Source organism: Glandiceps talaboti, chromosome 20 (assembly GCF_964340395.1).
Source record: "Glandiceps talaboti chromosome 20, keGlaTala1.1, whole genome shotgun sequence".
NCBI lineage: Eukaryota > Metazoa > Hemichordata > Enteropneusta > Spengelidae > Glandiceps > Glandiceps talaboti.
The window spans coordinates 4,602,759-4,621,859 of record NC_135568.1 but is presented as its reverse complement, the minus strand read 5'-3'; the positions used below and the strand labels follow the sequence as shown (position 1 = coordinate 4,621,859).

The 19,101-nt window shown below is 34.0% G+C and overlaps 2 protein-coding genes across 2 annotated transcripts in view; one reads left to right on the top strand and one right to left on the bottom strand.

The window, feature by feature from the left end:
- Positions 1 to 157: 157 nt before the first annotated feature.
- LOC144450676 (hyccin 2-like) lies at positions 158 to 10,231 on the top strand. The gene is made up of 12 exons (XM_078141328.1): positions 158 to 247; positions 915 to 1,002; positions 1,446 to 1,547; positions 2,093 to 2,227; positions 2,649 to 2,693; positions 3,719 to 3,799; positions 4,253 to 4,374; positions 4,963 to 5,058; positions 5,714 to 5,881; positions 6,154 to 6,241; positions 6,804 to 6,957; positions 7,221 to 10,231. Exons 2-12 carry the CDS (start codon positions 952 to 954, stop codon positions 7,535 to 7,537), a joined length of 1,359 nt encoding a protein of 452 aa, XP_077997454.1. The 5' UTR covers positions 158 to 247; positions 915 to 951; the 3' UTR covers positions 7,538 to 10,231.
- Positions 10,232 to 15,967: 5,736 nt separating this feature from the next.
- Positions 15,968 to 19,101, bottom strand: part of LOC144450781 (alpha-catulin-like) — an 87,735-nt gene continuing 84,601 nt past the window's right edge. Inside the window, exons 15-17 of the mRNA XM_078141499.1 lie at positions 18,740 to 18,919; positions 17,302 to 17,385; positions 15,968 to 16,348 (exon numbers count right to left, since the gene is read on the bottom strand). Coding sequence (XP_077997625.1) covers positions 16,157 to 16,348; positions 17,302 to 17,385; positions 18,740 to 18,919 — 456 coding nt within the window. The 3' untranslated portion in view covers positions 15,968 to 16,156. The remainder of the gene's footprint in view (positions 16,349 to 17,301; positions 17,386 to 18,739; positions 18,920 to 19,101) is intronic.

The following is a 19,101-nucleotide window of genomic DNA, read 5'->3' as shown; positions in this document are numbered from 1 at the left end:
TATTATCTAAAGTTTTGTCATAAAAGTGTTTAGATGTAACAAATACAACCGAACTAAGCGGCACCAAATGCACAACACAACCTGCCAAATTTTGGATTTGTCCTGCGCGCATGACCTCACAAACGAGGTTACCGCGCAAGTACAGAGGTCACCATCATCACCGATCCAGGGAAAATACCAGAGAAACCACTCTCAGTTATATATTCCATTATTTTGTGTACCACGGATTTCACGAGTGTCCTGGGAGGTGAGTTTTTAAAATTGATATAGTTGTACACGGTATATTATCATGTCGTTCATTTGGATCTTTTTTGGATGCAAATTATAGACATATACAAATTAACCTGTGTTTACTCGAGTTGACCACAGTGCGATCGATTGATGGAATGTTCGGTGTTGTTTATTACTTAACTGTTCCTCCCTCCGTTATCTCTCAAATCTGTCGGGTGCCACCCTCTCTAACTATGCCTGATTACTTAAGAGTTCGGACAAGTCAAATATTGTGTGTTCCTCATGAACGTGTTAATTATTCAGTCGCGTTGTAAGCCATCAAAATCAGTAATCTAATCCTGAACACCGATCTATTATTGAGAGATAATAGATCCATGATCAAACTGAACGATTCGTAATGAAATTAGTGTATTCAGAACTAACCATTCTGTTGTCAATCCAAAAGCTGGTTGACAGCTGTGTTTGCATCTATTCATATATTTTGTAATGTCATTTGTGTATTCAAACAGAAATTTGTACATTTATATTGTCCAATATATTTTCTGTAATGTAAAATATTATTTTTTTATGTGAAATATTCTATATATTAATTTATTATAAGATTGTAATTAAAACAGTAAATTGCCTCGTTGTCCTGGTTACCAAGTGAAGTGTGACCTCATGTTCATCTGTTTGTTTTTCAGGTTAACCCTGACAGACTACATTGATGTGAATGTTATAATGGATGCCAGACATGTACAAGAATTAAAAGAATGGATAGCTGAATGCAAGGTACTTCTAGGCTTTATGTAGATAATGATCTATGCACAGTATACACACACACACACACACATACATACACACACACACTTACGTATGTACGTACGTACGTACGTATGTACGTACGTACGTACGTACGTACATACATACATACATACATACATACATACATACATACATACATACATACATACATACATACACTGTACATACATACATACATACATACATACATACATACATTGTAAGAATACACAGGGGAGATAAATGCATGTGAGTGTGTTACATGTACTTGATATACATTAATATTTTTCTGTTTTTAAGCAGAATTTGAGTCTTCTCTTTTCAATCAGTTGGTTTATGCTGATTTCTTTGTGAATATCATACAGAACAGAACAGTTAATTTATCAAGGATTTTCAAAGTACATGTAGAATGACATTTCCTTTTTTCACAGTCACTATCACGACAACAATTACATTGCTATGGTAACACATTAAAACAAGATAAAGAAGTGAATGAAGCCATCTACAAAGTCTTTGAATCCAGTGAGAATGAGGTAAATAAACATACTTACTATATTTACGACTTCATTTATTTTATCATGTACCCATGTAATTCAAACCTATGCAGTAATTTTCAGTATTATGCCCTGGTACACTTTGCCCAAAAATAACTAGTGAAGTGCTTGTTGTTATCTATTTGCTCAGTGATTTGGCTTTAATTTTTTCTCAATATCTTTAAGTTTTTGCATATACAGTAATGTTTCACTATCAATTCATGTGGTGTGTGATTCAGATGATGTTTCTATGCTACTACATAGGGTATTTTATTTAAAAAAATTTCAGGCCCAGATACGGCTTTTGCAGACCTCTGCAGTATGGCTTATGTCAAAACTCGGCCTTCCTTGATACAACCTCTGTCTACAAAACCCATAAAGATTATTATGTTACATCATCACTTTCTCACTTCAGCCTTGAATCTACGTCCTCCTAGATAATGTTTTGAAATAGATAGAAGGACAGAAATTGCTTGAAACAGACATGGTTAATTGATGCAAGATTAATAATCCTGTATTTTTTTACTTGTGATTATTGATTTCAGCTGAGAGACAGTGTGTGTGGTCAGTTGTTTGAGTTTTATCGTAGTCAAGATCCAGAATGTAAACGATTCTGTCTACAGTACATTCCTAGTATCCTACACTACTATCTAACAACAGTTGCAGCAAACAGGAACAGGGTAAGTAGCAACACACAGGAATAGGGTAAGTATGTAGAATCTATGGAATTATCAATAGAATTGATAAATAGATAGATAGATAGATAGATAGATAGATAGATAGATAGATAGATAGATAGATAGATTAGTCAGACAGACAGGCAGGTAGGTAGGTAGGCAGATAGACAGAAAGACAAACAAACAGAGACAGACAGATAGATAGATAGACAGACAGACAGACAGACAGAAAATTTCTTGAAAATTACTTGAAAACTTTCAGAACTAAAAGTATATGAATAATGACATGTGTGTGACTTTAATGGTGTCACAGGCATATTATAGACTTGTACAACTAGTCAAGCTAAAAATTATCAAAAAATTACCAATCATGAAATGTTTATACAGCTGATCAGAAGCTGGTAATTTTATTTCTGTTCTACAGTCAACTGGTCGAATAGAAGCTCTATTGCTAGCCATCTATAATTTGGTAAGTTATTGTCACAATTCACCTAACATTTAAACCACACAATCCCATGTAAACACTCAAACCATACATTTAAATTGAAACACTATCCATTCTCCATATGCAGCCTGTTGTCCTCTTTTCACTATACTCTCTCTTCTTTTTTTATAAAACTGATAAAACAAACTCTTTTAGTTTAATGAAGAATATATTGTATATATAACAGTACAATATGGTTACTTTGGAACAGTAAATTGGAAACGAATCTAACGTTTCAATCCATCTGCTACTGTACAGTCCTTGATCATGTAATCATTCAGCATTAATGTTTCTCTCTGAACTGGTGGAATAATATGTCATTCGGAGAGAAACATTGAAAACTGAATAATTAAATCAGTGTGTGGTCAAGGTCTGTAGTAGACAGATCGAAACATTGCATTCGTTTCCAATTTTAATACCATTCCAAAGTAACTATTTTACACTGTTCTTGTAGTATAGTCGTACATTTGACCACAGTTAAAGGCCCATGATTCAGTCCCAGGTTCTTGCACTAGTGATATCATATCAGTGAAGTCATAAGGATTACATACCATCATGCAGGACTAACTTTTACTAGAGCTCTGTACAACAACTGTTTTCCATGCCTACATTTTTGTCCTTATCCGACTGGTCCTTTAAAATAATGAAACAAAGTCACAACATTTTTTATTCTCTAATACCAGTAATATACCACGTAAGATTTGATCTTCTTGTTATAATATGAAAGGTCCAGTTGTCGGTCTGCTTATATAACCACTCACTACCCACAGGGTTGAGTGTGTTATATTAGCAGATCTTTCAGGCTCCTTGTTATATTGTGTTTTCATTGAATAATTTACTTACTGCGTATAAGTGTATGCTCCCTAGGGAGTTGAGGAAGTAAAGGCCATTGTACCACTATAGATCTGTGCCAGGGGTAATAATTGTAAAGTGCTTTGAGCACAGTGTGAGAAAGTGCTATATAAAAACTAACATTATTATTATTATCATTATTTTTATATTCATTTCAGGACCTAGTGAATGTAGATGGTACACCCAAAGTGAGAACATTTATAATTCCAACCTTAGCTAAACCCTCAGTCTATCATGAGGTATGTATCATATCAAATGTACACATTATAATATTACTCAATTTTATAAATTATGAAAAAGTGGATTCCAAAAATAGAGAGAAAATGATCTTTTCATACAACATACACAAAGAATATGAAAAATACAATTATTAGCAATCAAAGTTTAATTTAGAGATGAGTACAGGAATTTGACATATATACATACGTACATACGTACGTACGTACGTACGTACGTACGTACAAACATACATACATACATACATACATACACACACACACACACACACACACACACACACACACACACACACACACGCACACGCACACATGTATAGATGCATTATAGATGCATATCTTCTGCATTTTCACATGTCTATAACATACCATTGACGGAAACTATACAGCCATCACATCAAAATACCCCCTCCCACAGATATGAAAAAATTGAAATATTTTTTGTATTATTTTCAGCCAGTACATCTGTCAGCTGTAGCTTTAACAGAGACAGCATTGTCTTCACATCAGAAGGGAGAAACACATGTCATTAAATGTGAACCGTATCCACAGGAAGAAGTTATGACATCACAAAATAGGTACTTGGACAAAAATTTTAGTAACTTCTACCAAAAGGATGGTTTGTTGTCTTGAAAAATTTGGTATCTTTTTTGTAAAATAAAAATTCAAAGTGAAAAGGATAGGTAAATTAGGGTATTGATGATGTCATCACCAGAGATATCCCATGAACCCTTGCAGGAAATCCCAAAATGGTCACACAGTAGGTCTTCTTTACAAGATTTCAACATTAAGTAAGTTACCAAGGTGCTATTTTACATTTTGTATCACCCAAAATCATATTTTAAATTGATAGCAGTAATCAATACACTAAGTGTACTAAAAGCAAAAATAAGCCTGATGGACTTTTCCTCTATCACAAAAACTAAAAGTATACAAAGCAAAGGATATTATTTATTACTGTTTCTCTACAATGGAGAATATATTGTTTATGGTTCAAAGAATCAATTTACAGACATGCTATTCCACCAGTTTTGGAGAGCAGTATTAACGCTGAATAATTAAATTATTGCGTGATCAAGATCTTTAGTAGATGGATTGAGACGTTGCTTTCATTTCATGTCACTATTCCAAAACTATTTATATTTGACTGTCCTGTTTTTCTCCAGGTTTTCAGTGTTATCTCATGTCCTCTATATATACAATGCAAACATAGCAAAGATGCCCCAACCTTCACATGAGATATTATGTAAAATGTGTTCAAGGTAAGAAATAATAAAAAAATAGAGTAAAAAGCTATATTTTGTACAATGTATGTTATAAACTCATGGGTTTGAAACTTCTAATGTACTCTGGCAGAACATTATTTTTTCCTCCTGAAAGCTAAGATGGTTACATTTTCCACACTGTGCAGGTGGTATGAAACATGATTATGATGATATTCCAGAGGAAAAAGAAAGATACCATTATCTTTAGGGGTGAACAGATAGTATACAAATGTGCTTTATAGTACACCTTGTTGTGGTTACCTCCGTTGCAGTTATTTCCCAATGTATTGGTAGAGGGCACCATACATGACTAAAATCGCTTGGCAGTATATGAAGAAGTAACAATATGTGGCTAAAACAACTCCATGAGATCCTAAAAATTATGTGATCTGAAACAAAATTTAGCTGAATGATTTGACTGGATGAGAATGTAACTAACTTTCCTGATGAAACACTGGGAAATACTGATTTAATCAAAAGAGGATGTAGTACTTCACCATCATTGCCCACTCATATGACCCCAAGGCAGCTTCTAAATAGCACTCCTAGTGGCCAAACTATGCAATCTTTTGTTTTTCCGAGTCATCCTGTTTCAGTATCTTTATGCTATGTGCTGTGTAATAATTTGATACCTATTAATTTCTCCTAACAGACTGTGTTCTACAGGGTATTCCAAACGACAGACTGGACAGAGTAAAACACTTTCACCAAGTTCATCAACTGATTCTGTCACTGTCAATGGTTACCATGACAAACAACCAAGAATTGGTCTAAATCCTGACTTTATGGTAGAAATGTTGAATGGTATATACTTTGTAATGTAAGTATTAAAACACTACCGCAACAATTACTACACTAACTTTATATGGTGTAGGATTGGCTGACTTAACTGACTTTGATATGTGTGTGTGTTTCAATTCATTTTGTATGGACCCTGTGAAAATGAGGTTCCTGTAGATATTTGCCCCTCCCCCAATAAATAAATAAATAAAATAATAGATAAATACATAGTCTTATCAGAGGAACTGATGCAAAATATAAACTAACTACATGTATTGTTGATTGTGAAATTTATATATTATTCATTGTCAGGTTCAATGGTCAACCTCAGTCAGGACTTGCAGCACTTGAAGATATCCACGAGAGAGCTTGTCAAGATCTCTACTCAGAAGTCCTAATGGTAAGTTTATAAAGGGAATAGATTATTAGGGTGTATGTTTATCAGTCTCAGTAAAATATAGTGGAGGAAGAGTTTACCCATATTGGCACTCCCGCATCATATTATTACAATTTTTATCCAAAATAGCAAATTACATTAAAAATATGTTTGTTTTCACATGACAAATAATCATTTTAAAAATAAGTGACGTTTAGTACCAGGTAAGAAATTCATTCAAACACAAAATTGATGAGTATATATCTCTGAAAAGAGAGCAAGACTTGGGATAAGCAGACAAATCCTTGTATAAAGTTGTCTATTCATTCAGCAAACCCATTGACTGCTTGTCAGTATTCAACTGTGATACGATCCTAAAATCTGCAAGTAATTTACTGTACACTTCCACAAGTGAAGTAAACTTGGAGACTAACTGTGAAACCAATACTAGTAATCTATCAACATCTATATAAACATTATTGTTCTTTAATTTGTCAAATCGGCTGTAATTGTTGTACCAATCTTGATGTAATACACATTGTCTGTCTATAAAACAACAGTTTTATCTTGTATTCATATATTTCAGGTGACCAATGCAATCAAAAATTCCAATCCGTCAGGCAAACCATCAGACAGTCCGATTGGTATAAGTATTTCACTCACCCCATCTACACCGTGTGTCTCTAGAGCTGCGATCACCAATGCTTCATTTAGAGCGAGACGACTTAGCAGAATAAGTGGTAAGTTTGACTTAGCTGCTATCACCAATAGTAAGTTTGACTCAGCTGCTATTGTTGATGGTAAGTTTGACTTAGCTGCTATTGTTGATGGTAAGTTTGACTTAGCTGCTATTGTTGATGGTAAGTTTGACTTAACTGCTATCACTAATGGTAAGTTTGACTTAGCTATCACAATGGTAAGTTAAGTCAGCTACTATCACCATTTTCTCATGAAAGGTAAATTTGACTCGGTGCTAATTTTCTATCATACCTTTTACTTACAGACGATGTTACCATTACTGTTCCAACTGATTACCGTGGCGATCGAGTAGATGGACTCAAAAAAGATGCCCCTGTCAAAATTGATGTTGAAGCTGTTGATGTTGCAATCAAACAAACTACAAAGTCAGTCATAAAAGTTGACACCATTGTCACAACAAAAGTACATGAACCAAAGGAAGAAATGGAACTTGATCCATCAGCCAATCAGGCCAGAGTTATGATCGCACCTGCCAGTCATTCCAGAGAAATCACTGTTTCAAATGCCTCTAATACAGTGGAGATGGGTTCATCACCTGGGAGAATGGAAACAAGATTGTAATAGCCAATCAAATCCCTTAAATACATTGACAATGGGCTCATCACCTGGTTGAATGATAATAACATTATAACAACCAATCAAATACCTCCAATACAGTAGGAATGGATTAAATCTCTGGCAGGAGTTCAAGATTATAATTGACCAATCAAAATATCTCTAATTGGTAAACCAGTAACAACAGCCAATCAAAAACACTTGATGTAGCAGAAACAGCCAATCAAACCCCTGATATAGCAGAAACAGCCAATCAAACCCCTGATGTAGGAGAATAGCCAATCAAACCCCTGATGTAGCAGAAACAGCCAATCAAACCCCTGATGTAGCAGAAATAGCCAATCAAACCCCTGATGTAGCAGAAATATCAAACCCTAACATGAACATAAATTCAGACAGATAGTATTTAATGCATGTTTAACTATCATTCAAACACTATTTCTGTTTTAAGTCATTTTCTTGATGTCATAAAAATGACATTTATTGTACAAGGTCGTTATATGTTTACACGGTGAAATAAGATTAGCGTGAAATAAAAATAGGTGCTAAAATATTTTTGGTGATGATTGTCTAGATGCCAAAGAATTCTTAAATAATGTGATTTTTTCCAATCATTATCAACCCAAATTGAGTTATATAGATTTTGTTAAATAATCACTTAATTGTATCAGAAATTTAGATATCATAGATTGATGACAGTTTAGTTGTTACCAAAATATTTGAAGAATACCGAAATCCCAGTTATCAAGTCTCTTTGTATATTTTAATAGGGAACTTGCAAACCCGCCATGTTGAATGTTGCATCATGGGAAATGTGATAATAAATACTAATCAATTAGTATTATAAACAAAAATGTTACATTGTTTGTAACCACAAATAATCAATTCATAGTCACTCTGACCATTGTGGGAGGTTTATTTTATCGGTAGCTCCAGATTAGGTATTACGATAACCACAGATAATCCCATAGTCCTTTGCATCTGAGCATGCTCAGTCAGGATTGCAAGTTCCCTATTGTCTCTATCACATAAATAGGGTTTAGCTTATATTATATATTTCATTTTGTACATTTGACTTTAGTCAAAAATGAAGCTGCACTTTTTCAGACTGTCTCTTGAATACTATTTTATGAAATATCGTAGCATGTACCAGTGTTGGAGAATATATTGTTCCTAGTTCCAAGAATCAATAACCCTACATGTAGACTTGAACCACTATCACTACTGCACTATTCCACTAAAAAATTTATTTCAACAGAATATTCTTAAAACTTTGAAGGTCTTTCACTATCACAAATGGAACATAAATTCAACCATGGAATAAACTTATCACTCTCTACTTATTAGATTCAACTTAACAGTGATTCTTCATAACGGTGAGTTTGCATTTTCACAAATCAGAGCCGTTATTCCTTCCGGACACTGCGAAAAAACAAGATGGGATGCAACTTGGACAGTGCCACAAAAGAGAGTGTGGTTTACTAAGTGATTTTGCTATTCAGAAATTTACCTTCATGGTAGCATGACCCTTATGAAGGGGTCAGGTGTTAAGGGTCAGACTCCCTCTACCTTTCAACTTTCCAAGAATATTGGATTTCACTTTATGCATACTGCACAAATTATGTAATATGCAATGGGGAAAAGTACTGTTTGATTTTATGGGTAAATTTTTTACAAATTAAGATAAATTAGTTGTATTCTTGAATTTTGCAAATGTACTGTAAATATTGATTAGTGCTGCTATTAAGAGAAAATATGTATATGAATATTAATATTTATAAATAAGTTAAAGGTACCATAGCTTATGTTATAATGTTATGTGAATAATTAATATGCATTGTATGCATTACATGAACTTAAATGGGAATGCCACTCCAGAAAATGAAGTCATTTTCATAAACTATAGGTTCTGGAGAGTCATTTCATGATTTTACATCACCTATAATTACTTGCAATTTCAGAGAAACAGGGTGGGTGTTTCATGCGAGAGTTTTTGCAATATTAAAGGGGTGTATTAAAAAGCTGAGTTTATGATTTTTACTGCATATTGAAAGATACCTATTGTATTGTATTCACTAAAGTATACATAACTATCACATTGGCAAATCTCAAAACTGACATTCCGGCAAATTATGATTTTAAGGTGACAATTTACTATGTATTGTAAAATGTTGAGGAAAACCTACTTTGCCAGTAACCGTAGTAACAAAGCTAAGAGACTATTTTAATGCCATTCAAGTCATCAACATTAACATTAACATTATATATGGCAAGGCTTATCAAGGTTTTATATAAGTAATTTCACTTGAGTAAAAAAGTGTATAAACTCAGTTTGCGTCCCTGTAGTGTGTCACATGAATACAAAGATAATGCACTTTAAGTTATAATATAAACACATTGTCCATTGTGTTCAGAATTTTTTGGCAATATTTTGTACTTTATTCCCGGTGTGCAATATTTTGTTCAATGAATAGTTTTCAGTAATAGTTTTTTCCACTCCTTGTCATAAATACAAGTATTCCGTCGTTATCAAACCACAGACATTGTCTATGGTCGAACAATAGACCCTCCACCCACGGTCGAACCAACATAAACAACATAATGTTGAAAGTAAGTGTCATGAAACAACACAGTTTTGAGTGTCTTAATGTACTATAATGATTTTGAATAGTTGGCAACGTTTATCAGACATCCCTTTTAGAATTGGTATGTATGTACATACATACGTACGTACGTATGTATGTATGTATGTATGTGTGTATGTATGAAGTTGTATTTTGAGCAATAAAACTATTTTCTTGAAATATAGTTTCATTATTATTAGAGTGTTTATCTTTTTATTTGTAGATTATCACTTTATTCTGTAACAGTGCTTTCTATATCAGACAGCTGATTTTTCTAACCTACATTTTAATCCAAATATGAATGTACACACATGTACACAATATATTTTTATTTGCTACTAATGTCTTTTTTCTGGCTTTATATTTTCACAAAGTATTCTCATCCACACAGCAGTCTGTTATTGTAGACAGTAAGATGTGTAGTGTTGTTCCACCCTCATCAGCCTCCTCTCGCAGGGGGTTAACCGATGTGTGAGGGCACCGTGTCACGGTGTACCTCACAGGCTATCTGTTATTGGTGATCATGTGTGCAAAACTTGAATTGTGTGTGTATCATACTACTATGGAAATCACGCTATCGACAAACTAAGATAGAAACAACCATGACATATTGATGTAAGCTATAAATAGATGATGATGTAATTACACTCACAGTAGGGTGGCATCTCTGATATGATGTATTTACACTCACATCTCTGATAGCAAATTTCTTCAAGCAGCCACACATTCTCTTTCAGTGTTTACACTATCTTGATCACAGGGTGATTATATCCACATAACCAAGGCACTGCTATCACCTATTTGTGTAATCTATGATGTAACAACAATAGTTTGACTTTATCTTAGTTTGCTGATAGCTAGGTTTCCACAGTAGTATCAGAACTAAGTGTAACAAGAAAACTACAACAATCTAGATTAAAAGGTATTTGAATTTATTAGAAATTGTACGATAATGACATTACTAGTATACCACAACACTTGGAAGATATAGGGATTGTCAAGCTGAATTACAATCATACAATAACAGAGGAAAACCCATTCCCCCTCCCCCAAGATCACCCCTCCAAATTTTGACGACCCAACTCAAACATCCATATATTTGATCAAATCTCCCAACTAACCCTTTGGCATGTTTCCTAACTTGCTTTTCAATATTAATCTCAAAGTGTCTCAAACCCCCCCCCCCATATATCCTCTCATAAAGAGCTTCCAATTATCCAATTCTTAATTTCTCTTCATCCGACCTTTGACCCATAACTTGACCTTTGACATCATCTTGTAATCTATATTCACACTGTACATATCTGTTGAAAATAATTAACAGTGAAATTTTGACCAACATGCTATAGACACTTTGATATACAATTCTACACCAAGAACCAAACATGAAAAAATATTTTCTCAAAATAACAAAAACGCAAGCAAGATAATCCGACCTTCATAATGTGAAAAAAAGAGAGAACATTTTACAAGAATGGTTCCTCAACTTTGATATATGATATCTTACAGTGGTTGAAACTTAAAAGGGGTCAATGAACTTTTTAACAAGGATGAAAAGACAAAAAGTAATTACACTTGTATTAATGAGAATCTTGTTTTTGTATGGTTTGACTCACTCTATCAAATCACGCTGTCTCTTTCTTTACCTCATGTATTTTCTTGGGTCTTGAAAATTTAGTGGACACAAAAACAAAACGCACAAAATCAAATAATCAGTAAACATCAAAAGATCTCAAAATATAATATTTGATATCGCCTACCACCTCAATTTGTACTGCCCACTAATTTCCACATTCAGTTCATTTATAAGTTTATGGAAATTACAAGTGAAATGTTACAAACGAACGAACAAAAGGTTGGGTTAATTTCAGCTACGTGAATGTTAGTGCCCTGGTTAGGTAGGTATTGACATGTCAAAATTAAATATACCAGAAAAAATTTAGGAAATAGGTGATTGAGATTTAATTAATGCATCTTGAAAATAATTAAACTTTAGAAATAATTGAACAATAGACTATATATATATCCCTTTGAATTTTTGTCAAAATGAAAAAAAAATTCTGTTCATCCAATGTCTTAAAGAGGCAGCAGCTCTTCTAAGTGGTGATATTTATGGGTTTTTTTCTAAAAATCTGAAATTGTTTTCAACTATTCTGTTTTCTTGGGAAGGTAATACTGTTTTCAGCTGACAAACTATGATTGTCAAAGCACACCAAAAGATAAGAAATAACAAAACAAGCAAAAATAAGTTTCACCACAAATCTTGTTTCCACGAGATACTACAGTGTATGGAAGATACAATTTCTGAGAGACATAACCATGGAAATTTTCATCAATTTCAAGAAACCAGAAAATAGAATAAACTAATCTTAAATTGCACCGATATAAACAAATAACATTTTGTGTGCAGCATCTGTTCAGGGAGAAACATTACAAAAACAAGGCATGTTTTCCATGTCTCCGATTGGTCAGCATTACATCATGTGACATGCAATGATAAATTTTGCAATGTCCCAATAAGATATCAGTATATCATTTTTGGGTGAATATTATGGGGTACATAACACTCTTTCAATATTTTCAATACATTAATTATTATAAATAATAACTGCTCCATTTTATTCTACCATGAGGACAATGGAAGCAGAATAGTTCATTTGCATACTATATTATCAAAAACCGTGACCTCTCCTTCAAATTAGTTTCTTGGTCATGGATAACTTAATCATAACAAGTTCAAAATAAAACTATACATTAATATATAAGAAGATTTTTGGCTATACCCCCTCCCCCCAAAAAAAACAAAAACAAAACCCAAACAATCAAACAAACATGGTGTCTATAATTCCCTTCCAGTATAACAGAAATAAAGTTTACATATCAGATACATGCTCAAAATCAAATTCTTTGAGACAATTTATACGAGTATTGTTTCATCACGTGAATAAAATTGTAACGGAAAAGAACTTACATTCACACACATGAAGTCATTCTACATTACATGTATTGCACATGAACAGTCATTCTACATGTATTGTCATCATTTTGTCCAAAAGATGGGAAAACGGCAGACAGACACAGGATTACATACTAAATTGGTTTCTATGTGTTAGATTGGTAGAAATATGACAAATACATAATTATACTGTACAATGGTTTCTTCTAGCTACTTGGCCTACAGCGCCCTCTAGTGGTATATGGCGCCCTCTATGGTGAAATAGTATTCTGCTAGCTCTCTACCTATCAACTGGGAGCTCTCGTGCTGTATTCGGGTCTAAAGGTCACATAAATGTTTCGCCTTCTGATGTCAAGAAATATTGGTACAAGTATTACATTAACCAGTTAGGGAGTTGACATCTGAGTATTGCTTGCAGAATAATTCCCTGTTTTTTCTTCACACACTTAGGTAGTTCTTGGGCATAACAGCCAATCATATTGCTTGATTTGAAACATGAACATCTAGCTTGTTGTTACCTACTAACCTACCATCTACTGAATAACATGGCAGTTGATAATTTCATCCATTGGTAATATTTTACATTTTTTTATAGAAAAATACCAAATAATCTCAATTTTAATAAAGGCACACTTGCAGAAAATTTTAAAATTAAGTATTCTTTTCCCATTTTTTTTATAAAATCCCTCAGTAATTATAACATTCAAAGCTGACTCACCAAGATTCCACCGACCAATATCCGTAAAATGACATCCCATTACATATCAAATTCATGCAATATGCAAATGTAATTGGAAGATTTACATATTATCTACTTGAGAACCTGTTTTCTACAGTTTGTAAGAAAAGTGATTATAACATGCACACTTCATTGTTTTTTATCATTTATGGTGCTGTACATCATTCTGTAATAGACTAAATGGTGGTTAATAAGTAACATTTACATTATTTGCATCATTTGAGGACAGAATCAAATCAAATCTTACGTTAGAAAAATGTTTAGTTGGCTAGTAGGATCTGAGGACTGGGGCCAATCAAATCTCATGTTCGAAAAGATGTTGAGTTTATAAATTGCACCAATCAAATCCCATCTTTGAAAAGATGTTCTTGCAATGTTTTATGCAGCCATTTGTAAGTGAAAATGCAGAATAAAACATGACAAGCACAAGTGTAAGTACCAACTCTGGCATTAAGTGCTGTGGGGTTCTGGTATTACAACATTTTCCCAAAACAGCAAATTTTGTACAAATTCAAACAGTGTGTTGATATGATTCTGTTTCCATGGAATGCTTGTGTACTCATTTATATAACGGTATGCAAGAACATTTTCTGTACTGCAGTGCAAATACCACCAGTATGCACATGCAAGGATGAAAGTCATCATATATGTTATACTTATTAACCACACACTTAGATCACAAATAGTCTAGTCCTACCTGCGTTACTATCATCTCCACCATATAGTCAAATGGCTTGCTCTAGCACAGAAGACCAAGAGCGATAGTTTATGCTATCGCAGCACTGATATAAATGTGATGACATTATCACATCCTCCTGTTACTTACATTCAAACCGGAGTTTGTAGTAAACTGAAGGAAGTAACCAATTGCAACCACTTGTCAGTGAGTGATGGATTACTACTGACATGCGCTATTCGATTCCCCAGAAGGAGATTTAGCCAGATTTTGGATAGAATTTGTCCATTTGACTATACATTAGAAAGAGATCGTACAGAATTACTACACGTATGGTAACTAGACTAGACCACAAATGACTAATTTATTTCTGAAGATTCCACTAACAAACATTTTATCATTCAATCATATACGTGATGATGACAAGACTATAAAATTGTACCTTTTCCTGATAATGTTTTGGTGGGAAATTCCGTACAAAAAAGAGTCTGATCCAGCCTCATATTTCACTGAGCACCGATCAGTACGACATGAATCAATTCAGACTAGATAGAGATGCTACAAACTATGGTTGTCTATCCTTTGAATCCGTTGCATTTTCTTAATATCCGCATGCAAATTTAAATGTGTATCTCTGAAAATCTCTGCTTAGTTACATCTGTACAATGTTAAATATCCTGTTTTGTGTATCCCTACCTATAATAAATACATAACATAGTATTGTCGTTAGGTATCACCTCTGTACCAATCCCATAACTCTCATACAATTCACTTATTATACATGGATTTACCAAATTGACATTATGTGAAATACCTCATGCTCAATCTAAGCGATGTACAGCAAGACCTGAGACTTGAGGTTTATACCATATAGAGCATAATCTGAGGCCTATTGATTATACCATATAGAGCATAATCTGAGGCCTATGGATTATACCATATAGAGCATAATCTAAGGCCTATGGATTATACCATATAGAGCATAATCTGAGGTCTGGATTATACCATATAGAGCATAATCTGAGGCCTATGGATTATACCATATAGAGCATAATCTGAGGCCTATGGATTATACCATATAGAGCATAATCTGAGGTCTATGGATTATACCATATAGAGCATAATCTAAGGCCTATGGATTATACCATATAGAGCATAATCTGAGGTCTGGATTATACCATATAGCGCATAATCTAAGGCCTATGGATTATACCATATAGAGCATAATCTGAGGTCTGGATTATACCATATAGCGCATAATCTAAGGCCTATGGATTATACCATATAGAGCATAATCTGAGGCCTATGGATTATACCATATAGAGCATAATCTAAGGCCTATGGATTATACCATATAGAGCATAATCTAAGGCCTATGGATTATACCATATAGAGCATAATCTGAGGCCTATCGATTATACCATATAGAGCATAATCTGAGGTATATAGCACACAATCTGAGGCCTATAGCATCAGCCATATTATTATGCATGGCCTGTTACCCAAGGATCACCCATTACTCTCCACTCATAACAAGTAATTGTCATTTTCAATATAATAACATAACAAAATTTGTTTATAAAATTGGACATTAGTTCAATTATACATCATTTGGGAACTAGTCCAATTACTAGATCCTTTCCATTGCACTGAAGCTTGTCATTGGTTTATGCATCGACATTCTCAATAAGCCGTCATCTGATTGGGTGCTGTAATGACTCTTCACGGACTCTGTGTCGTCATTGTTCATACGGAAACTCATGAGCGGCGGTGGAGGAGATCGCCATTGGCGGATTGGAGAATTCATCACTTGTAGATTGTACTGAATGAAAGAAAGACAACAATTAATATTCATTGAAAATAACTGCAGTAGTTCATAAACAGCTTACATTGCCAGTTAGTTTCACACCTTAGGACTTTTTTCAAGAGTTTGGTTCAAATGAAAACAAGGAAACTTGTTGACTAACTATCAGACTATAAACAATACGCTATTGATATCATTGACAGCTGAGACTGAAATAGACTAAGTTGACATTGATACGATTACACTCGCATTAGACTGGTTTAATCTTTCGGAAGACACATGCAGTGTTTCTATATGTGTCGACTTCCAGTGTACACTTTTGAAGTGATTCCACTATCTTCATAACAGGCAGACTGTAAGAATCGTTGTGATAGATAGACTGTCAATAGTCGTTCGTGCCTTTTTTGCTACGTTTTATCTAAATCTAAAGTCATCACCTCACTCCGATCCGGAGCAATACTATAACCGCGTACTGATTGAACATAATCTACTGTATACCACAACGATAGTTTTGCTTTGTTTGTCTGTCTAAGCTTTGTAAAAACTAAGAGCACCACATAAAGCAAAATCTACAAGATCAAATGGAACTGGCCAAATCATATATGACTGTCTCTTGACTGATGTTTGAACTTTGACCTCATAGCAATAAATCACTTCCATTATTACACAGTGCATTACACTGTCTTAAACATCTGTAGTGTAGTAAGTCTGAATTTTGCATATTTTTATTGAAATTTTTGTTTTTTGACTTGAGTTTAAATGACAAATAGTTTCATAGAGAACATGATCATGTGTAAAAAATAAATAAATACTCTCAATACAGTATGTTCTCAATCTTTTTCTTTTACTCACCTGTTTCTATTTTTTCACCGGCCTTTGCAAAATCATTTATACAGTAATATTTCTAAGCACTTTCTAGGAAACTCCAACCGATTGATGTTATTTGCAATCTAAAAACTTATAAAACTTACCGTAGTCGACATGTTATGACTGACTGTTACAACTCTAGCTATAGCCAACAGTAGGTCCTTTGTACCATTAATTGTGCTGTCCACCTAATTATTAAAATAAATAACATTGAAAAGAATTTAGATTTATTAGTACAGAAAACAACACATCATTCCCAAAATTTGTCTTTGTTCAGACTGAATAATGTCTGTAGAGTTTTTACATTGAGTTGTACAAATACAGACACAAGACACATGTACTGCTGCTAAGTACACTTATACAGTCATACACATACAGACACAAGACACATGTACTGCTGCTAAGTACACTTATACAGTCATACACATACAGACACAAGACACATGTACTGCTGCTCAGTAGACTTATACAGTCATACACATACAGACACAAGACACACATACTGCTGCTCAGTAGACTTATACAGTCATACACATACAGACACAAGACACATGTACTGCTGCTAAGTACACTTATACAGTCATACACATACAGACACAAGACACATGTACTGCTGCTAAGTACACTTATACAGTCATACACATACAGACACAAGACACATGTACTGCTGCTCAGTAGACTTATACAGTCATACACATACAGACACAAGACACACATACTGCTGCTCAGTAGACTTATACAGTCATACACATACAGACACAAGACACATGTACTGCTGCTAAGTACACTTATACAGTCATACACATACAGACACAAGACACATGTACTGCTGCTAAGTAGACTTATACAGTCGTACACATACAGACACAAGACACATGTACTGCTGCTAAGTAGACTTATACAGTCGTACACACATAGACACAAGACACATGTACTGCTGTAAGACAAAGACACAAAGTATTAACAAAAATTTTGTGATCATGTGATATATACAGGTATATTGATGGTCGTATATATAGGTAGTTTATTTGCGTTTCCAGGCCTCTTGGCCCATTTGCAAAGAAGTTACACTTTGAAATATTAAATCAAGACTATTAATTACACAATATACAAAGGTTGAAAGGATAATGTAAATATATAAATAAAACTAGATAATTTCAAATAAAGTGTTTATGTATACAGATTAAGAGGTTATTAGACAAAGTTTCTTTACAGCTCTGAAAAGACTTATAGATATACATTGACAAGTTTCTAATGACAATGTCATCCTTGGAGCGCATTATTAGACCATTAAATTTACAAAGATTAAGATGCAGTACAAATTGTTGGTATGGGTTAAACCATAGACAGTGGAGGGGAGATCTCCCCCCCACTGTCTATGGTTAAACCATTATTCATCAGGTGATTTATATGGTATCATAGCCATGGAAAATACAAGTGACCTAAGGAGCCTTGTCACTACCAGCCTTGCAATGAGTAGTGACAGAACCCTTCGGTCATTATAATTTTTTTTAAATGTAACTAAATTCATTTCTTACATACCTTAGTAAAAGTAGCGACTTTACCAGTTGTTGGTGATTTGGTTGTAAATTGTAATTGTTGACAGTAAGTTGGTATCTTCTCTAGATAAGATAACAGTTCTCCTCGATGTGGTCCGTCCGGTATTCGGGATGCAAACTCCTTGACTGTCCTGTACAATTTGTTGCCTTCCTCAGCAAAGTACTGGATATAGTTGGGAATGGAATAAATCATTTGTCAAAATGTTTTGGGATAATTCAACAATAATGCTGGCATAGTACTTTTAAGACGGTTTGGGAACTCTGAGATCAGACAGGAAATGTTGTAATATCTTTATAGATTTCTTTGCCTTGGATCATAACTTTGGTATGAAACCAAAATAAAAT